This window comes from Typopeltis vanoorti, chromosome 14 (assembly GCF_054136105.1).
Source record: "Typopeltis vanoorti isolate ZY-2024b chromosome 14, IOZ_Tvanoo_1.0, whole genome shotgun sequence".
Lineage (NCBI taxonomy): Eukaryota > Metazoa > Arthropoda > Arachnida > Uropygi > Thelyphonidae > Typopeltis > Typopeltis vanoorti.
In genome coordinates this window covers 74,671,731-74,695,380 of record NC_143562.1, presented here as the reverse complement: position 1 = coordinate 74,695,380, position 23,650 = coordinate 74,671,731, and the positions used below count along the sequence as shown (strand labels likewise).

At 33.9% G+C, this 23,650-nt stretch overlaps 1 protein-coding gene across 1 annotated transcript in view; it reads right to left on the bottom strand.

Moving 5' to 3' along the window:
- The window catches only part of Rich (Guanine nucleotide exchange factor subunit Rich), a 456,640-nt gene that overhangs the window by 161,158 nt on the left and 271,832 nt on the right, over positions 1-23,650 (bottom strand). The window contains exons 22-23 of the mRNA XM_090404468.1: positions 9,742-9,788; positions 4,241-4,365 (exon numbers count right to left, since the gene is read on the bottom strand). Of these exons, the coding sequence (XP_090260594.1) occupies positions 4,241-4,365; positions 9,742-9,788 (172 nt within the window). The remainder of the gene's footprint in view (positions 1-4,240; positions 4,366-9,741; positions 9,789-23,650) is intronic.

The following is a 23,650-nucleotide window of genomic DNA, read 5'->3' as shown; positions in this document are numbered from 1 at the left end:
AGAAAGTGAAGTTGCTATCCACTCAGATGACTAAACTGGCTTAAGTTGCAAGTCATCAGGTTAGAACTAAAGGATGTACAGGTAGGTTTAAAGATAAATCAGGTTTTAGACCAGATAGCCCAGTATCTTTAATGATAAATTACTTATAATATATTATTAATATATTGAGCAAGGCTTCGAGTCTCATCACTGTTTTTTGGTCAGAAGGTACTATTTCTTGGCCATAGCCACACCTGCACCATACTATGGAAACCTTGATAGGGCATTTTCTGTTAATTATATTAATTTATTTTGCAAAAATAAATATTATACTAAGAGAGAGAGAGACAGCAAGGAATGGTGAAGAGGGCATTAAACTGAAGGATACTTATGATGATGATGTAAAATTATGTTTTCTATATATGTCCCATATTTTCAAAGTGAATATAACAGAATAAAGCTTCAGTATGGAAGGCAAGCTGATATATGGTTTTCATTAAGCTTGTTTTATATGACTACTTTCTATTATTAATATTTGGCCCAAACTTGTAAAAAAAAGAGAGACTATATTTAAAGCAGTACAGACAGGACAAAAATCTGGGAGAGAAAAAATAAAACAAAATGTTATTTTTGGACTATCACCAATAAAGGCCAAATTTGCAAAGTTTAGTAAGCAAGCATGATAAACCATTTTTTCACTTCCATGTTAAAAGTATATAAATAAAATCAAAAATCAACCAAATGACTTTTTTTAATTTATTTTTGCAAGGTTTTATCTCAGACATACTATGACTTGATAGGTTCTGTCTATACTACATTTTATAGTGCAGCATTTGCATCTAGCACAGAGATCTGTTTGGCAAATGCCTTCTATAGTCTGCCATCTGTAACTGAGTAGAATTTTTTCCCCTTTGGCTGTTAACTATGTCATAGTAGACAACATATTCCTTTCTGACTTCTCATAACCTTATTTTTTTGCTTATCCTTTTTCTCCTATACATAAGGCCTTTTCAGTGGGAAAATCTCATGTATAACTTTTTCAGTGAGACCTTTCCAAATAGTACAGTCCATTCTTCCTAGTTGTTTGACAACCCTTTAACAAGTTGCAAAATCTGCAACATATTCTTTAAATTTAATTTCCATGCACATTCTTTAATGGGACAAGGAAAACCCAATCACTTTCTGTGGTACCAACACACAGTCCTATCATCTTTACTATAAAATACTCAATTCAAATTCCCTTATCTTGATAATAACTAACTTGGTTCAGTGCACAAGATCTGTTATGCTTCTTTAACTGACATTTCACTCTCTAACCTAGCATTTTATTTTCTAGTACTGCATTCCACCAACAAAATTTAAAGTTAGACTAAGTAGAAAAGGACTTATTTTTAAATGGAAAATCTCTCTCTCTCTTCCCCCACCCCCAAGACATTTTTCACCAACCAGCTTTTAATTTGTGCAAATAACAAATCTGGCCAATCTCAAAATACTGATCCAAAATTTTGAATAGGGACCAAAAAATTCTTAATGCTGTCAAGATGATAATTCAATTATTAACAATCCTCTCTCAGAGACTCACTCCAATCACTATATCACATATGGTATTTACTTTCATGAAAGTTGCTGCATTAAACTCTGTCATTCATCCACCTTCCGCTAAGCTTACAATACTGAGCAGAATTTATTCAACATTCAATCACAGTGCAAATGCAAACTCTTTCATTCTTCATCAAGTGTTTCCTAAGGCCAATAACATCCAGTTATTCAAAAAGAATATCAAAAGCTTCTCCTCTCTCTCTCTCTTTGAATACCCCCACATGGCATTCATGTACTACAGGTTCTGCAACTTATTGTGAAAAATATTAAATTACTTTTTTTAAAGGGGCCTCTCCCATAAAGTTCATTTAGACATATACTTTTTAATGATAACTAATATTTAAGGAATTGACAGCGTATACTAGAAATATAGATTAAATAAACTTTAATATATACTTTCCGATATTTCGGCGAACGTCACGTTGCCATCTTCTTGGGAACTTACTAAAAGACACGTGCACACAAGTACTAATAACAGCAAATGAGACTGAAGCTAGGAAGCTAGCGTTTCCTAAAGTCCTGATGGTGCCCCCTGGCCGCCTATATTGGTAGTTCTTGGCCTTTGGGCTGAAGTTCTTCTGATAAAAGTTTCCCAAATTTGGGGCAGTTTCATGCATCCAAATTTGTTGAGGTTTGGCATGTTCCTAAGGGCCGAGGCTGATTCCATGAATAGTCTTTCATACTTGAACTTGCTGCGGTGTATTACTGTGGCTTTCTTCCATCTTATTCTGTGGCGAGCATCCAGAGCGTGGTCTGCAAGCCCAGAGTGGCTGTACTGGTAAAATCGGATGTAATCCTTGTGTTCTGAGATTCTGATATTTGCTGTCCTGCCTGTTTGGCCAAAGTAGGACAGTTTGATCAGATCAGATGAAGTAGGATCAGATCTTCACTTTACGACAAATAGTTAAGAAAGCATGGGAATATAACAAAGATCTGTATTTAAGTTTTGTCGATCTTGAAAAGGCATATGACAAGGTGCCAAGAGAGAAGCTATTCAACACACTACAGTTATATGGTGTCAATGAGGCATTATATCAAGCAATACTGTATTTGAGTTGTAAGTCAGCAGTTAGAATTGAAGGAAGTACGGGGGATGGTTTAATGTTAAATCTAGTAAGAGACAAGGATGTACATTATCCCCTCTGTTATTCATTATCTATATGGATCACATTATGAAGGAAAGTGGTATTAAACATGATATCAGAATTGGAGATGTTAATGTCAGCTCTTTGCTTTATGTGGACGATGTTATACTTGCAAGATTCTCTGACTAAATTGAATAACTGTTGTAATAGATATGGTATGAAGGTCAGCATTAAAAAGACGAAGACAATGAAAATAGGTAGAATTGTTGAAAATGTCAACTGTGTTGTGAATGGGGAACCTGTGGAACAAGTAAAACATTTCAGCTATTTAGGAACGATTTTTACTGAAGATGATAAATTAAATATGGAAATAGACAACAGAATCAACAAAGCTGGTATGGTACGCAGTCAATTGAATAAATTCATATGGAATAAGAAAGAAATTAGTTGGAACACTAAATTAGCTGTATACAAGACAGTGTTCAAACCAGTTTTAACCTATGGATCTGAGAGCTGGGTCAGAAGTAAAACACTTGACCAAAGACTAGAGACCACAGATATGAGAGTCCTGAGAAAGATTAGAGGCGTGAACAGATGACATCAATGGCAATATCATATTAAAAAAGAGGATATTAGGAAAGAACTTGACATTGTCAGCATCCATGAATGCGTTAGCAGAGCTAATCTCAGGTGGTATGGTCACTTAAACAAATTGGGCTAGGAAAAATTAGCAAAACAAGTGTTCTCTGCCAGGTTGGCAGGTAAATGACCCAGAGGAAGACCAAGATATAGGTGAACTGATACGGTACAAAGTGCCTTAGACGATAGAAATAAAAGATCTGATAATGTTGGAGTCTTGATAAGTAACAGATTGATTTGGAGGAAAATTGTAGATAGGAAGTTAGTAATGATGCAAATTTTTCATGTAGTACTATCATATCCTGTACACCCCTTCAGGGTACATGTTAGGAATTTGATGATGATAGTATTTATCCTTGATGAAGGTCATTTCGGGGTAATTTTAGTGATTGGTTTGAAGAGGATGTGCTAACATCTATATCAACACAACACAATTTTCTGTTAGAGAGAATTCATAAAGAGTAGTTAAAATTACAAGAGGAGTCTAATCTTCCAAAATTTGCAACAGTTTGTCATTGTCATGATGATAAAAAGTAGCTAAACATTTAGATTATACAGAAAACGGTTTCAATGATAGCGGCTGATGCTAGGAATTGATTACATTCTGCTGAAAATGAAGTTTTCTGGCATAGAATGTTCGGTTCCATGAGGAATAGGATTATAGCCAAGATATTCATTTTCAAATTTTAAAGTAGTGTATAAAAGCATGATAGCAGATCTTCTGGGGATCTTTGAGTTATTAGATTTTGCAGTTAGAAGAAAATTAATATTTTTTTTATATTTTCTTTTTTTAAAGCTTAATGATAACAGAATTAAAAAAAAAAGAACATAACTTGGTTATGTTCTTTAAAACATCTTTAAGCATTATTTAGAATATTAAAATACAATACAAAAAATAGGATAATCAGTTTCTGAATTTTAAATAATATGTCTATAACCAGGAATGGGTTCTGAAGAAGTGGCCTCCTCTTCTAATACTTCATGAAGTAGTAGTTCAAGTGAATGGGAAAAATAAGGCAGCGTAGCACAGCTTCTAGCTATCTCCCAAGCATGACTTCCTAGGCTGAAAAATGGTAAAGATATACATTTGTTTTTGAAAATCTTGTATGGTAAAACTAAAAAAATTAAACTCATTTATTGCATCACCTTTTGGATATAGCTATGTTCATCCTGAAATGCAGGACATTTACAAGAACTATGACAGCAAATACATATTTAACAACTCACACAGCTGTGGTGTAAAAACAGTACACCACTTTTTATATATCACACAAACACACAAGAAAAACTGTAGCACCTATAGCAAATTAATGCCATGCAACAGGGGAAAAAAATGTGTTTTCTTTTGAAGAGTGGGATATTGCACTGGAAATGCATCATAGAGAAGGCTGTTCCAGAGAACAAAGATAGCCAAAATTAATGAATTTTCTAATTTTTATATATTTAATTATATACCTATTTATACTTTACACGCACACACAAGCTGATTCATTGTCTTACATGCACTTCCTATTCATCATCCACAAATAATCTTTTAATTGTATATGTCTCTATATAATGTCTTAATTTAATTTTGATTTAATTTTGTAAATTACCAATAAAGATTACTTCACTATTAGGGTTGGTGGAATGCAGGAAATAAAGTTATAAGGATAAGAAGTCAGAGAGAAAGAGATTAGGGTGAATTACAAAATTAGAATGGTGGAGACAGCAGATGAATGATATATAATGGCACAATGAAATCTTAAGTTAAAGGTCAAAAACAGGAAATTCAAGATTTGGAATCCTCTGACAAAGGAATATCAGACCACTCAAAAGTGTAAGTATCTTCCTAATAAAAGAAGGAATCATAAAGTGTAGTCTGGACATTTAAGGTGGCTTGTGGTGGTTGTAATTTGGGATGAGAGTGCACATCAATGTTTAATGCCACAATATGGAAGTGATTTTAGTAAATTTTTATTATTTTTATTTTTATTTTTATTTATTTTTTTTTTTTTTGAGTTTTTCAACATTTGGGGAGGGGGTTAGTTTTTTTATTGCAGCTGCTGATTCCTATTTCTGTTGGTGTTTCAGTGGGAAACAAGCTAAGAGAAGCTAAAACCTTAGTCTCTGTACCTGCAACAGATGGATTGAGTTCTAAATTTCTAAACTAACTGTTCACTAGTGGTTCACTGTTGCTATGCTATTATATGCATTTCAAATCTATTGTTCTGAGGCAACTAACTATAGATAGTTATAGCCACTATTTATATCACAAGATTTACTTAACATTTCAATTATGCTCTTGTACTTCAGAATATGAATACTTATATATTTCGATGATGATATATTGCTCTACAAAAAAGCACCTGTCACCCAAAATGTGTTTAGAAAGTGAGGTAGCATTCATTCTTATATATTCTGTCTTTAAGATGCATATTTCTCCTCTCTTTTGATTTTCTTTAAGATATTTTATTAGAACAGAAGGTGCTATATGCTCAGGTATTTTAAGTTCCTGTGCTTTGTTTTCAGTGAGCAGAGCAGTGTTCTCATTGGATAACAGAGAATAAAAGTGATTCTGGTTTAAAACCATAGAGGAGGTGTGCTCCTTATAAAAAAAAAAAAATTAGTTTCCATGGCATTTGGTTATGTAAGTGTAAAGCTAGTTCAGTTCATCTAGCTGATCTAACATGCCTTTTATGTCTGGTAAAACAATTAGACAGACTATCCCAACAAATCTCCTCTTAGGAATTGCAATTCTTTTTCAAGATGTTCACTTTAGTGATGAGCACAAAATAATCAACAGTTTTGCCAATACCTGCCAATTTCTACATGGAATTATTCAAGAAAAATCATTAAACACAGTGATCTTTTGTCCAAAATGTTGGAAATACTACATGAAGAATATTTTTCTAATTTGGGAATATCCTCTTTACACATATTTTGCCTTACATATACATATGGCAAATAACTCTTCAGAAGAGAGAACAAATTCACACTATAGAAACATAGAATAAAAGAATGAATGTAATTCTAGTTTATTGGCAGGCATTTTTGAAGACATATACAATCCATATATATAACTCTGGTAGAAGGGAATCCTGAACTGATGAGAATATAATACATTCAACTATCACTGTAGTAAACACCATTATAGTCCATGACAAAATTCCATGGCATCAGTGTTTCGCAAAAGGTATTCACTACAGTAAATTTTCTACTATAATGAACTTTGATTTCTACAAGTTTGAGAGAGAGAGAGAGAGATGGTAATTAGCCCCAACATTTATCAAGCAATCATTAAATGAAAATGGGATATGAAATGCATGTGTGATATCATGAACAACTATTTAGTTTAGAATATTCGAACCACAAGCAGCAGAAGACTATCCAGCTTGTGTACTGTATCATGTAATCATGAAACACTGGGTATTTGGTTCAATTCAAATTTCAAATCATTATTAATAGAAAATAATCCAACTTAAATACTATCCTTACAGTCATATAATTTTTGCTTCATTTAGTTCTTGAACATATCCTGCATTAAAATATGAATGCTACACTGAATTTGAACTAAAGTACCATAAGTGGAGTATTTTAATTGTATGTCTTTATTTTCTACATTGTTTAGGCTATTATAAGATTTGAAAAACAAAAATGTATAGAAACTGTAAAAGTCTGGACAATAATAATAAATTTATTTATTTTTCTTAAGCTGTTATCTAAATATCCATAAATATTTATGCACATCAGTTACACAACATAAAAGTAAAGATTTGCTGATTCATATTCCACTAGTAATATCTAAACTTATTTGTGTTTATTGTTAAATTAAACTGGCAAAGGAATTATATTCTTCTTTTATCTAGGTGCAAGCAAACAAAGTTTGCACATGAAGTACATTCATGACTAGGCTACTTGTATGTGGAGGCTAAATGGACTTCACAATTAATTGCTTTGTATTCCATAATCCTTCTTGGGGATTTCGGTCCACAACTCACAATGGCTCCCCTTCTCCAGTTTCACCAATTAATCGGATCTTGTTCTGGTGTCACAAAATGACAACAGAACAAGCTCATTATAACACCGTCAGTTGCTCTCTAATCCCAAGATGACAAATATTTCATCAAACAAATGTGATTTGGAAAGTGAATCTACTCAAAAAAAATATACAAAATTCATAGTTCAATGTGGCAAAGGAACACTGCCAGTTCTAATAAGACACTGCTTTGAAAACATGGCCATGTTAAGGTATGCCAACAATATTAACCTCTACTCTCAACAATTAAAGTAAGTACATGTTGTTCTATACAAGCAGCATCTAACAGTGGCAATCAAAATTACATGCTCTTCCTCACCCAACATACAGTCAAGAATGATTATCACTTCTTCCAGGGAATGAACTTTACTTTGTCAGAGTGAGGAAGTCTACATTATATAAAATTATTTTTGGATTAGCTTTTACCTAATTCATTCAACTCATTCTTGTTGATATTTCTAGTTATCAACTTTTATAGCTTTTTTTTAATTAGCAATATGTAATCAACTGGGAAAATGCAGAGAAAGTTAAGCTATATATAAAAGTAGCTGAATGAAAGCCATGGGAGGACTTTCGTAAGAACATAAAAGATAAATATCAGGAAGGTAACAAACTGCCCTGGTGGCAATTGAAAAAGCTAATAGATGGAGGAAAGAGAACTGTAAAAGTAATCAAATATGATATAAAGGTTTTTTATTACTAAGTAATTTAAGGAAATTACAACGTCAACTAGGATATACATAAAAATAAATTTTAATATACTTTAATATTTCGGCAACGTCACGTTGCCATTTTCAAGAAACTTAAGAACAAGACATGTGCATGCAGGCACAACAAACAGTAAATGAAGAAGAAGCAGGAAGCTATTATTTCTCCTAAAGTCCTGATGTGGCCCCTAGCAGACAATGTTGATATTCTTGGGCGATTGGGCTGAAGGTCTTCTGATGTAGGTTTCCCAAATTTGAGGCAGTCTTATGCAGACTGTATGAAACTGCCTCAAATTTGGGAAAACCTACATCAGAAGACCTTCAGCCCAATCGCCCAAGAATACCAACATTGTACGCTAGGGGGCACATCAGGACTTCAGGAGAAATAATAGCTTCCTGCTTCTTCCTCATTTACTGTTTGTTGTGCCTGCGTACACGTGTCTTGTTCTTAAGTTTCTTGAAAATGGCAATGTGACGTTGCCGAAATATTGAAGTATATTAAAATTTATTTTTATGTATATCCTAGTTGATGTTGTAATTTCCTTAAATTACTTAGTAAAAAATGCATAACCAATGTCTAAGCCTTTCCAGGAGAATCATATAAAGGTGACATGAAAACTGATGATAAAGATATTCTAGATTTTTGGAGTAATTACTTTGAAGGAGGGTTAAGTAAAACAATGATGGCACAATGGTAGAAACCATTCAAGAGGATGCAAACAAGAGTACTTATCAATATTTGAGGTATAAAGCCATCATAAGTCTGAAATGTGGAAAGGAAGTTGGAGTAGCCCCCATATTCAACCAAAAATGCTCAATATGAAGACATGTTTTCTGCATAATACATTGACAGCATTCAAAAATGTGTGAGAAGAGCTAATCCAAGGTAGTATGGCCAGTTAAACAGAATAGGAGAGGAAAAGTTAACAAAACAGTGTTTGATGCCAAGATGGCTGGAAAGAGGGAAAGGAAGAATTTGGAAGAATGAAATGTTAGATATGACAATCAATAGACTGATTTGGAGGAAAATCATTGATAGGAGATTAGTAATAATATATATAATCATGGAGTTCTGTCATAGTAACCTGAACATCCCATGAAGGTACATATTAAAAAAACAGATTATTAATATTTTACAGAATCTGCTAACACATGTCATTCTCTGAAGCGATAGGAGAGGCCATTTAGTTCTAACAAGTTTTATGAAAAACGATTATAAAATGTCTAATATTTCATTTTACAGTAAAATAATGGGTTCATGGGCCATTCTCAAGTACTTTCTCAGTCTTTTTTTTGATTGCTAGTCTGCAACTGTTTAGATGGGATTTGAACTGAGGTTCTTCGAAACTGGACAAGCTATTCTAAAAACAAAATATAATGGCAATTCATGCCTCCAATCTTACAATAGTAAATATATATTATTTTTCATTATACATTATCTGATATCAACCTGCTGGAAAGGATGAGGGTCAAAAAATTGAAATTTATCAACTGTTATTAATTTTTGTAAAATTTAAAATTAAAAGAAATTGCCTTTATTAATATTTACCCATTTTCATTGGATTTTTTAAAAAAATTATTTATCAACACAATTTAAATCAGTTTTTTAATCAAGCTAAGTTAGAGTATCAAAATGGCTTAATAAATTAAGCTAATTTTTAAATATTAAATTTTAATATTTAAAATGTCACTGAGGATATATAAATATGCTTACTTTCTTCTTAACAGCTGTCGTAAAACATGTGGCAGATATACCTGAATCTAAAATTAAAAGACTGCTTTAGCAAAATATCACATTTATGAAAATGTAATAGATCATCGTTTTACTAAAAATCTAACTAGTTCTAAGTTTTTTAGTCTCTTCATTGGCTCAAGAAATGTTTTTTAAAAAATGCTCATTCCTTTCACAACTCACTAACTTCACATAAAAAAAGAAACACGATATTGATATTAAAAAAAATCTTATTTTTGTGATTTTTTTCTATAAAATCTGAATTAACTATGAATTCTAATTAATGGTTTATCTTCAGCCAAATTTTGGTTTAAAAAAAGTATGTTCTCATTTACTTCCTTTGAACAGACAGAAGTATGTCACATATATAGGAAAAAAGGCACAGGACATTGATCACACAGAAGGTAGGCTGCATTTCAGAAAGAGCTTCTGGGTTGACAATTTTATCATCATCATCAAATTTCTGGTATGCACCCTCAAGGGGATGTACAGGATATGATAGTACTGAATGAAAAACTGACACCATTACTAACTTCCTATCTACAATTTTCCTCCAAATCAATCTGTTACCTGTCAAGACTCCAACATTATCTATCTCTATCTATTTCTATCTTCTAAGCCACTTTTTACTGTATCAATCCACCTATATCTTGGTCTTCCTCTGGGTATTTTTCCCGCCAACCTCGCAAAGAACTTGTTTTGCTAATCTTTCCTCTCCCAATTTTCTTTGACAATTTTATAAACATTTTTTATTCAGAAGCATGTTTTTATTTTCAATAATCATGGGACTTTTTCTTGCATAAGGAATAAAATAAGGCATGTAAATATGACAAAATCAATGTATTTTTCCAGATTTCAGTATCTTCATTGTACCACCACCTATAAAAACATTTAAGTATAATACACATACATGATTTTTTTCTTCTCTTTCTTTCTGTTATTCTGACAGCAGCATTTTCCAGAACTAGAGAATAACACAATGCTGCAGTAAAATAACTTTAAAATTTCATTATGTAAATATTTCTAATTCAATTCTTATTGTGGTTTGATAATTGTACTGATGATGTATTGTGATACATAAGATGAAATATGTACATAATAAAATTTTAATTTATTTTACTGTGGCATATATATTATTCTCTAGTTATGGATACTCCACAGGTGTCATTATACAAGAAAGTAACACTTTCCAGATAATTAAGATAGCAGTCATATGATATGGGGATGCTTAAGGGTCAAAGCTGTATAACTGAGAGGAGACCTCCACATAGCCTGTAAAGGAATGCGGAGAATCAACCAGGACTTCTGACCTAATGTCCAATCCTCACCTTCTCGTGTGGTGCACCCTGTTGGGTATCTATTTGGATACTGAACAAACGAGGATAAGCTGGCAAGTTGGGATTTCGTTGACCAAATTGTATTCTTATTGGCTTAAACCAATATACAAAATGATGAAACAATATAAAAAAATTTCATGCTGGCTGGGGCGTCGCTCGATTAAACAAGGCCCCGTTGTTTTCGCCAGAGAACTAGGAAACAGCGAAAAGTCATCTACTGGAACAAATCTGAAAGCACTCCCCAACTCAACATTACCAGAGTTAAAGATCGGTACTATCAACATTAGAAGCCTGAATGGCAAAGAAATGGAGCTAGCTGAGGAATTAGATAAGTATCAGATCGACATAACAGGGATGACTGAAACAAAAAAGACAAAAACTGGTGAGATCTTCCTGAGCAATAAATACAAAATGTTATATTCAGGAAATGACAATCAAGGAAAAGAAGGAGTAGCCATAGTATTCAACATAAAATATGAGGCTAATCTTCTTGAATGGCAGGCAGTCTCAAGTAGAGTGATATGGCCAAATATTGGAATGGGAAACTGGACAATGAGACTTATTTGTGCCTACGGTCCCACAGAAGGTTCTACTAAGGTAGAAGTGGAGGAGTTTTTTGAGGCTTTAGAAAAGCAACTGACACAATGAAAAAGGAAAAATTGGTCATTGTTGGGGATCTAAATAGCAGAGTAGGAAATGAATGTCGGACATACAAAAATATTTTGGAAAAATTTGGAGAAAAGAGCAAAGCTAATAATAATGGCAAATACCTGTTGGATTTCTGCTCAGGACATGGACTGGTTATTACTAACACCATGTTCCAACATAAAAATGTGCACAAATTCACATGGAGAGAAGAGGCAAGGAATGAGAAAAGTCTCTATAACTATGTTATTGTTAATAGTGATGTTTTCTCCTTGGTACAGGACACCAGAGTGTACAGAGGATTTGAAATTGGAAGTGACCACTATTTAGTCTTGAACAGGATAAAATTGAATTTCATATTGAAAAGAATAACATGCAAGAAAGTTTTAAAGCGAACAAAAGTTGAGCAGCTCTCAGATGTGAACTGTAGACTAAAATACACAAAGATTATTGAAGAAAAAATGAAAGAGTTTGAGAACCAGAACCAAACCTTGGGGATTCAGTGGCAAACCTTGAAGAAAACCCTGATTGATTCAGCCAAAGAGGCATGTAGAAAGGTTGTCTGCAAGGATAGAAAAATCAGAACTCCCTGGTGGACACAGGAAGTTAAAGAGGCAGTGAAGGAAAAGAAGAAAGCATATCAAAAGTTCCTGTCAAATAAGCCAGCTTGTGCTCTTAGAGAATACTGAGACAAATGCAAGAATGCTAAACACTGTGTAAAACTAGCTAAACAAAAGTCATGGGAGGACTTTGGCAAGAATATAGAAAATAAATATCAAGAAGCTGGCAAAATATTCTGCAGGTTGTTGAAGAAGCTTAGAAATGGAGGAAAGAGTGCTGTAAAAGGAGTTAGAGATGATAAAGGTGACATTAAAACAGGAAAAAAAGATATCCTTGAAGTATGGAGTAATTACTTCGAAAAATTGCTAAATGAAACAAGCAGTGATAGCACATAAAAAAACACTCAACAGGCATACAGTCAGGAATGCATATCCATACTTGAAGTAGAAAAAAGTCTTTCTTCAAAGGCTTGAAATGTGGAAAGGCATCAGGAGTAGATGATATTCAACCAGAAATGTTGAAGTATGGTGATATAAAAGTCTTACAGTGGCTGCACTGAATAATTCAGAAGACCTGAACAGAGGGGTGAATTCCTGATGATTGGAGTAGGGCTCTAATAGTACCCATATATAAAAAGGGAAATGAAACTGAATGTGAGAATTACAGAGGTATTTCTCTACTGAGTGTTCCTGGTAAGATTTATGCCAGTATACTTCAGAAACGGTTGAGAAGGATTGTGGAAGATAAACTTGGTGAAGAACAAGCTGGATTCAGGCCAAATAGAGGTTCTCAGGATCAGATCTTCACTTTACGACAAATAGTTGAGAAAGCATGGGAATATAACAATGATCTGTATTTAAGTTTTGTCGATCTGGAAAAGGCATACAACAAGGTGCCAAGAGAGAAGCTATTCAATAGTTATATGGTGTCAATGGTGCATTATATCAAGCAATACTTAGTCTTTATTTGAGTTGTAAGTCAGCAGTTAGAATTGAAGGAAGTACAGGAAGATGGTTTAATGTTAAATCTGGTGTGAGACAAGGATGTACATTGTCTATATGGATCACATTATGAAGGAAAGTGGTATTAAACATGATATCAGAATTGAAGATGTTAATGTCAGCTCTTTGCTTTATGCAGACGACGTTATACTTCTAAATAAATTTGCTACAAGTTTACAAGATTCCCTGACTAAATTGAATATCTGTTGTAATAGATATGGTATGAAGGTCAGCATTAAAAAGACAATGAAAATAGGTAGAATTGTTGAAAATGTCAACTGTGTTTTGAACGGAGAACCTATGGAACAAGTAAAACATTTCAGCTACTTAGATACGATTTTTAGCGAAGATGGTAAATTAAATATGGAAATAGACAACACAATCAACAAAGCTGGTATGGTAGGAAGTCAATTGAATAAATTCATATGGAATAAGAGAAAAATTAGTCGGAACACTAAATTAGCTGTATACAAGACAGTGTTTAAACCAGTTTTAACTTATGGATCTGAGAGCTGGGTCAGAAGTAAAACACTTAACCAAAGACTAGTGACCGCAGATATGAGAGTCCTGAGAAAGATTAGAGGCGTGAACAGATGGCATCAATGACAACATCATATTAAAAACGAGGATATTAGGAAAGAACTTGACATTGTCAGCATCCATGAATGCGTTAGCAGAGCTAATCTCAGGTGGTATGGTCACTTAAACAAAATGGGAGAGGAAAGATTAGTAAAACAAGTTTTCTCTTCCAGGTTGGCAGGAAAATGACCCAGAGGGAGACCAAGATATAAACAGATTGATACGGTATAAAGTGAAGTACAAAGTTGGAGTCTTGACAAGTAACAGACTGATTTGGAGGAAAATTGTAGATAGCAAGTTAGTAATAATGATGTAAATTTTTCATGTAGTACTATCATATCCTGTACACCCCTTGAGGGTACATGTCAGGAATTTGATGATGATGATGTCATGTGATATACAAAATATTTCTCGCACAGTCCTCACAATTTAGTAGTTGTAGCTACTAAAATAAACTTTTTTATAACCTCAGTTAACATCAACTCTCAGGGAACCCTGTAACCCCTAGAGAGCGCGTCCCCTGGGTGGCGGATAGGGGAGCCCACCATGTGTGTGTGTGTGTGTGTGTGTGTGTGTGTGTACATGCCTGTGCGTGTGTGCGTGTGTGTGTGTGTGTATATATATATGGTGGGGTGGTCCGAATATACTGAATAAGGACTCGTGGACCAACAGGGCCATCATCTTGATTGTAAGGGAAGCGGCACTCCCATGGACCCCTAGTTGGATCTATCCTCTCCTTCTTCTTCTACTTTGAGGAAGATCCACTTACTTTAATCTTTCCTATAATGCCTTATCAGCCAACTCTTCTTACTTTATGACTCTTATGCTATTAGAGTACTCGAGGGCCATGGGGTCTTTTCATTTCTGGCCTTACAACTATGCCCTCTCTATAAACCTTACTATATTTCTTCTATAATCTACTCTTTCCCCTTCAATATACCCAATTCCTCCTATGGGTTTAAATTCTGAAGAAGGCTAGTTCAGAAGCCTTAAGGTAGCAGCCCTACCACTGAACTATTCCATCGTCAGGCTAGTCCCTTGACATGGAGAACATAATCCTACTTGTAAGTTGACAGAAAAAGATAATCGAATTGAATCTATGGGAAACGACCCTGGAATGGAAAAGGGAAAACGAAAATGGAAACAACAAAATATAATACACATAGCAAACTGGAATGTAAGAGGAATAGCATATAAAGAAATAGAATTAGACCAGTTACTAAATGAAAGAAATTTTAAAATAGCAGTAATCACTGAAACAAAAAAGAAATTAAAAGGAACTATGAGAACTGAATATTTTAATGTGATATACAGTGGAGTCGACAGAGATCAAAGAGCACAAGCAGGAGTCATGATTTGGATTCATAACTCCCTTTCAAAACAGTTAAAATATTATAAATTATGGAATGAAAGAATAATAGAAGCTAGAATAAAAATAGATAGAGGCTATTTAACAATAATTGGTTTATTTTCCCCAGAAGAAGGAAGAGAACAGGATAATATTGATTTTTATAATCAGCTACAAAACATATATAATAAAATAAATAAAAATGACTACATAATTTTAGCAGGAGACTTAAATGCAAGAATTGGAAACATGAAAATTAATAATAATATAGGAATACATGGAGAACACACTCTAAACAGAAATGGTAAAAAATTGATTGACTTTGTAGTTTATAATAACCTAAAAATAATGAATTCCTTCTATAAACATAAAGACATACATAAATATACTGGGGCAGCAAGAGGATGGAAATCAATATTAGATTACTTTATATTAAATGAAAAGACATCAAAATTTTCACTAGATGTTAGAGTTCACAGAGGATATGAAATAAGCAGTGACCACTTCCTTGTTAAAATAAATTAAGATTACCACCTAAATGGCTACAAGTAACAAGAACAGAAAGAAAAATTGAAACATTTGCTTATAAAACTAGACTATTGAATGACACAAATGTACAATGGCTATATGAACAAAGAATTAACCAATATCTAGATAAAATAAAACAAAATGAAGAAATAGAAATAGAATGGCTTAATATAAAAACGATACTAAATGCAGCAGCAAATGAAAGCATAGGAAAGACCAAAAAATTCAATAAAAGAAAAAAACTGAAGATCTGGGATGATACAATCAAAGAAATAATTAAAAAGAAAAAAGAAGCCTATCACAAATGGTTAAGCAGTAAAAGATTAGAAGATGAAATAGAATATAAAAGAATAAGAGCCATAGCTAAAAGAGAAGTCAGAAAAAGACAGAGAATCATGGAATAAATTTGTTTCTAATTTAGAACATGATTTATATAAAATAAGACCCAATGTATATAAGATTTTGAAACACCTAAATGCAGATACCAAAGAAAACATAAAATTAAACACTGAATTAAAATTAGAAGAATTTCTAAATTACTACACAGAAATGTGGACAGACAAATATTTTAAAAAAAAGACAACTGGCAAACAATTAACGAAAATGAAAAGGAAATAACTGAAGAAGAATTAAGAAATTAAAAAATTAAGAAAAAATGAAAGAAACAAGAAACGGAAAATCACCTGGAGAAGATAAGCTAGGTTCAGAACTATATAAATACGCAGGAACAAGATTCAAAAAAAGACTCTTATTATTTTTAAATAAAATTTACTCAACTGGTATTCCCCCAATAGAATGGAAAAAAGCAATTGTGATTCCTATCTTTAAGAAAGGTAATAGAGATGACCCTAAAAACTATAGAGGTATCAGTATACTAAATTCCTGTTACAAAATATATAGCAGAATCTTAAATAACAAACTAATGAAATATTCCGAAAACTTTATTCTAGAAGTACAGAATGGATTTAGAAAAGGACGATCATGTATAGACCCAGCCTTTTGCCTAAAATTAATAGTAGAGAAAAGAAGAGAATATAATTTGGAAACACATATTGCATTTATTGACTTTGAAAAAGCATTTGACAAAGTTAAAAGAAACATTATTTAACATATTAAAAGAAAGACAAATACCAAATAACATCCTAAAAGCTATCACAAGTATATATGAAAATAATCAAATACAAATAAGATTAAATCACGAGCTATCATATACAAGAGAGATAAACCAAGGGGTCCGACTGGGATGTCCCCTCTCAGCAACTCTTTTTAATATCTACTTAAATGAAATAATAATAAAATGGAGTAAAAATTTACACCAAGGAATTAAACTTTCACCTACAGTTAACTTAAACACTCTCCTCTTTGCAGACGACCAAATAATAATTACAAATTCTGAAGATAACTTACAGAAAGCTATTTTAAATCTAAATGAGATATCCAAAGATAATGGTATGATAATATCAACAGAAAAATCAAAAACTATGGCCTTTAAAGGACAAGATCCAGCAAGAACAAAAATAGTAATAGATAACAAGATCTTATAACAGGTGAATTCATTTAACTACCTAGGATGTATGATCACATATGAAAATGAAAAAGATATAAACGTAAAAATTACAAAATATTTAAAAATAACAGGTGTAATTAACTCTATATTTAAACCAAACCTAGTTCAAAAACAAACCAGGCTAAAAGTATACAATACCTTAGCCTTACCAGTCTTAATGTATGGAAGTGAAATCTGGACAATAAAACAAAAAGACAAACAAAGATTAACAACAGCAGAAATGAAGTTTATGAGAAAAACTGCAAAGTATACCCTATTTGATCACAAAAGAAACGAAGATATTATGAAAGAATTAAACCAAGAACCAGTAATAGAAAAAATTAAAAAATATAAACATAAATGGATGGAACACGTTCAAAGAATGAAAACAGAAAGATTACCAAAACAAGCCTCAAAGTACAAGCCATTAAGAAAAAGAAAACCAGGACGTCCTCTTAAACGATTCAACGATGACTTCTAAGGCCGGAACAGGCCATGCTGGGTCTAAATCCTTGATACGTATGATGATGATGTTAACATGAAATTCTAATAAGGACTTTCAAATACCAACTAGTTGAATATACAACCATGCGATATTCACAATGAAATCTATGATGCAACAAAAATGGGTATAAAGGTTATCCAGAGAATCATAGATAACGATATACAATCTTAAACCTGTCAGAGTTCAGGGAAGAGTTCCATTTCATACATACCAAGCAATTCAGAACAATTCTCAAAATGTATTTAGGAAAGCTCCAGTTCTCTACTAACAACCTTAAAACAAATTATCCAACTATTTGGCTTGCATCAGCAAAGGACAACAAGGTTCCTTATCTTTCTCTTGTGTGTGTGTATTACACAAGAGAAAGATATTGCACTACCAGTCAGTTGTTAGCATATGGGTGTGTCCAGGATACCAGTATTGGCATTTGGATCCAAGATGAGGTATTGGTCAGAAGTTACTACTTTCCAGCTGGGCATCAGTGCCCAGCTGGAAAGTAGTAACTTCTACCACACACTTCTACCAAAGTAGTAACTTCTACCAAAGTAGTAAACCACACACATATCTATAGACAGAACACTTCATTCCCTGAAGTGTTCTGTCTATAGATATGTGTGTGGTTATGGGCCAGTTTGCCTGTTTTGAAGGATGAAAACTCAAGTGTACATGAGATACTGATACTGAAAAAGACTGATAATGTTCTTTGCCTTATAGATGGACATTAAAACCCATGCCTTTCCAACCAAAGGTGTTGTTCATACTGACAGAACTATGGAGGCATCTACCCTAGCCTGAATCTGTGCTGTTAATCACAGACATTTTTTTAAGAATGGTTGGGATAAATGAAATTATAATGATATCAGAATCTATCTATAAGGAATATTAAAGGATAAGGAACTGAATCAAATAGGGTGAGAGATCATTAAATAAAGACAAACATACCAGATCCTGTGAAAGAGCAGCATACCTAATGATTATAAGCATGATGTTTACTAATAATGTCTAGTTCATATTAAGTGCTCCTAATGTTGGGATACCAACACTGGAAACTGCTTAGCTATGAATAGTCATATCACTTGTGGCTAAAAAATTTTCTTCATTAAAGAAAATTAACGAAAAGTATGGAAAAAGAAAGTAAACTCACACTGACCCCTAAATATGCTTATTTTGATTACCTTTATTTTTACAGCTTAATTTCATGTTCAAAATAATCATATTATTAATTAAATAATTACACAGTCAAATATTGCAACTATGACTTTCTTTTTCACTATGCGAACAAAATACTTGACACAGTAAATCAAAACCAAAATTACGTGGAATCAGCTGATGAGTAGGCTAAGATTTTCTTTGGATAAGAAAGCGTATTAACTTTTGCAGGTCTGAATGTTAATTACTTACAATATAACTGAAAAAATACATAAATAAAATAATTTTTGGTCATGCCTCTTGATCATTTTCACTGTAAATTGAAAGTAAAAAGAAAATGGAATATAATTTAAAAATGAGAAAGTGCATGTAACAAGCATGCAGAGAGCTTGATTTGTACAATGTTGGAGCAAAAATCAAAAAAGTAAACTCATTTGGAGAAGAATACATAAAAAAATAATAAATAAATAACTAGAATGATGATGGAACTTAATTCATGCAATCTTTCTAATTTAAAAAAAAAGGCTTTTATGAAATACTTAAGTCATTTTCCAATGGCTCTGTGTATGAAACAAAGAAATTCCTAAAAGACCCCACACAACATATTCTTGTAGGTCATGCTTATGCAGAATCACTAACCTGTCTTCTCATAGTTGAAATTACTTGCCAGCTATCAACAACAAGAAGGGCAAGTGATTCTGCAGACTGCATGGTAAACAGGTAAGTTGGACTGCCTATACTACTGGAACTGGAGGGAGTTGGGGGTAGATATTAATTTGTGAATTTTTGTGGCAACATACATTCAGTGTGATTTAAATGTAAAGTTTTATATTGTTAATGATTTCTTGGATAAAAATGCAACTTACAAACATGGACACAGTTACAAAAGCACTGGAGGATACTAAGGTAGTACTTCATAATTAAATGTACACTGAGTTAGCTTTGCATTAGAACCCCGCCACCCACAATTTACATATTTGGCATGATAACGAACTGCCAAACATTTACTGGCTACTATAAATGGGCACACCTATCCTCCATACGTAATCAGTAAATGTTTGGCGGTAATGGGGAAACGTGGCAACGTAATACAATTTGACTGTGGGTAGAGAGTTGGGGCATGGAAAGCGGGTGACAGTATTTCAGAAACAGTTGCACTTGTTGGTTGCTCATATACTACACAAGGGCGCACCAGGACTGGAATAACTATGAAGAGAGCAGAAGGACTCACATTGGTCAGCCATGCATGGTTGATCCTAGAGGTGAGCATCAAGTGTCACAACTGGAATCTCAGTAACAACATGCAACAAACCCAATTGAATATGCGTGGGACATGCTAGAACAGGGTGTGAGAACTGCTAATCCTCCTCTGAGCTCTATTCCAATCATTGGAAATTCAACCTTCTGACTAGGGCTTATGAATTATGCAGTGTAGACATTATACAAAATTTTAGTTTTACATAGTGTTTAGCTTTCTTACATTTGTCTCTGTATTCTCTAAGAGCACAAGCTGACTTATTTGCCAGGAACTTTTGATATGCTTTCCTCTTTTCCTTCACTGCCTTTTTGATTTCCTGTGTCCACCATGGAGTTCTGATTTTTCTATCCTTGCAGACAACCTCACCACATGCCTCTCTGGCTGAATCAATCAATGTTTTTTTCAAGGCTTGTGACTGAATCTCCAAGGTTTGGTTCCTGTTCTCAAACTCTTTCATTTTTTTTTCTTGAATAATGTTTGTGTATTTTAGTCAAGTTCACATCTGAGAGCTGCTCAACTTTTATTCGCTTTCAAACTTTCTTACATGTTATTCTTTTCAATATGAAATTCAATTTTATCCTGCTCAAGACTAAATGGTGATCACTTCCAATTTCAAATCCTCTATACATTCTAGTGTCCTGCACAAGAGATAAAACATCACTATCAACAATAACATAATCAATGAGATTTTTCTTATTCCTTGCCTCTTCTCTCCATGTGAATTTGTGCACATTTTTATGCTGGAACATTGTGTTAGTAATAACCAATCCATGTCCTGAGCAGAAATCCAACAGGTATTTGCCATTATTATTAGCTTTGCTCTTTTCTCCAAATTTTTCCAAAATATTTTTGTATGTCTGACAATCATCTCCTACTCTGCTATTTAGATCCCCAACAATGACCAACTTTTCCTTTTTCATTGTGTCAGTAGCTTTCTCTAGAGCCTGAAAAAATTCCTCCACTTCTACCTTAGTAGAGCCTTCTGTGGGGCCATAGGCTCAAATAAGTCTCATTGTCCAGTTCCCCATTCTGATATTTGTCCACATCACTCTACTTGAGAATGCTTGCCATTGAAGATTAGCCTCGTATTTAGTGTTGAATACTATGGTTATTCCTAGTTTTCCTTGATTGTCATTGCTTGAATATAACATTTTGTATTTATTGCTCAGAAAGATCTCACCAGTTTTTGTCTTTTTTGTTTCAGTCATCCCCATTATGTCAATCTGGTACTTATCTAATTCCTCAGCTAGCTCCATTTCTTTGCCATTCAGGCTTCTAATGTTGATAGTACCGATCTTTAACTCTGGTGATGTTGAATTGGGGAGTGCTTTCAGATTTGTTCCAGTAGCTGACTTTTCGCTGTTCACCCTAGTTCCCTGGTGAAAACAACGGGGGCATTGTTTAACTGATCAACGCCCCAGCTGGCATGAAATTCTGTCATGTTGTACCATTTTATATTGTGGTTCAAGCCAATAAGAATACGATTTCCTCGATTAAATCCCAAATTGCCCATCCTCGTTCATTCAGTATCCAGGTAGATACCTAACAGGGTGCACCACGAGAAGGTGAGGATTGGACATTAGGTCAGAAGCCCTGGTTGGTTCTCTGCATTCCTTTAAAGGCTATGTGGAGGTCTTCTCTCAGTTATACAGCTTTGACCCTTAATCACCCCCCCCCTTCTCTATTTTTTAATATTAAAATTATTAACTATAGCAGATCTTTTAATGGAATTGATTACATATATATATTTCATGCAAAATCAATAATTTTGCTGTGAAATTGAATATTTTAATAAATAATGTTAACAAATAATTTCCTCTCTCTTTTGAAATTTTCACTACTGGTATGTAATTACTCTATTCCTGTAATAAAATGGATGGACTGAGAACTGAAATGGATGATGATATAATGAATGTAAACCACTATAAATTATTTTTCATGTTACTAATATGATGTGGATAATTTGTTAAGCAGAAACTGGCTACTTTTAGTAATACAAGTATCCTATTAACTGCAGTATTCCTGAAGCCCATAAAAAAAAAATAATAATAAAATAAATAAATAAAATAATTCCATCAGCTAATGACAAAGCAACCAAGGTTGTGTATACAATTTTTTTTGTATAGAGAGAGATACAAAACTATCTCATTTCCTGTGGAGTGCTCTTGGTAGCAACATCTAGATGGAAACGTACTCATTTGAATCTCTAGGACATATATTATTACTATTATTACGGGCAACTCCAGGGAGTCATTAGACTCATCGAGGGAGGCCCCAAATCATATTCATCACAACTATTTGACATTCATACAGTATCTATCATACCTCGCCTTAAACTCATTCACTGTCACAGCATCCACTACAGACTCAGGGAGCGCATTCCACTCATTCACTACTCTAAAAGTAAAGAACCCAGCTCTAACACCTTTACTAACCACACTTTTGCCCAGTTTCCATGGATGTCCCCTAGTCTTCCCACAACCAGCCCTGTTCTCAAAAATATCTTCTGAATTAATTTTATAGAAACCCTTCAGTAATTTGAATGTCTCAATCATACCTCCCCTCCTCCGCCTATCAACCAATTTTTGCAACCCACAAATCCTCAACCTGTTCTCATACGGTTCATTCCACAGACCTGCTATCATCTTGGTCACTCGCCTCTGGATCCTCTCCACCTCCTCCCCATCAAGAAGAAACCTAGGTGACCAAATCTGAGCACAGTAGTCTAGATGGGGTCTTATCAAGGCTCGATAGAGAGGAACAATAACCTGCTTGTCCCTGCTTGTCAACGTATTCTTCAGCAACCAAGTGATTTGATGAGCTGTTTTGGTCACTTTTGCAATGTGTCCCCTAAATTTCAATTCCTTATCAACCAACACTCCTAAATCTCGTGCCTCATCAATTTCCTGGAGCAGGGTTCCACCAATGCAGTAAACTGCCGTCAATCTTTTCACCCCAAAATGCATAACCTTACATTTTGCCACAATAAACTGACATCCATTCTCCTTAGCCCAGACCTCCAATCTATCCAAATCATCCTGCAAAATTTTGACGTCATCTGCATTCACTATTGCCCTACCCAACTTCGCATCATCCGCAAACAAATGAACTGTTCCTCTCAGATCATTTCCTATATCATTTATGAACAAATTAAACAGCAGTGGTCCAAGAACAGATCCTTGTGGCACACCACTAGTCACAGGCCGTCTTGTGGACTCTACTCCCGAGTAAACCACTCTCTGATATCTCTCCGTCAACCACCCTCCTATCCATCTCACCAACCCTATGTCCATTCCCATATGCTGCAATTTACTGATTAGAATTCCATGTGGAATCCTGTCAAAGGCCTTGGCAAGGTCCAGTAGAATCACCGTAAACCCATTACCCTTATCCAGTTCAGCCGTCACTGTGTTATAATACGTGAGCAAGTTACT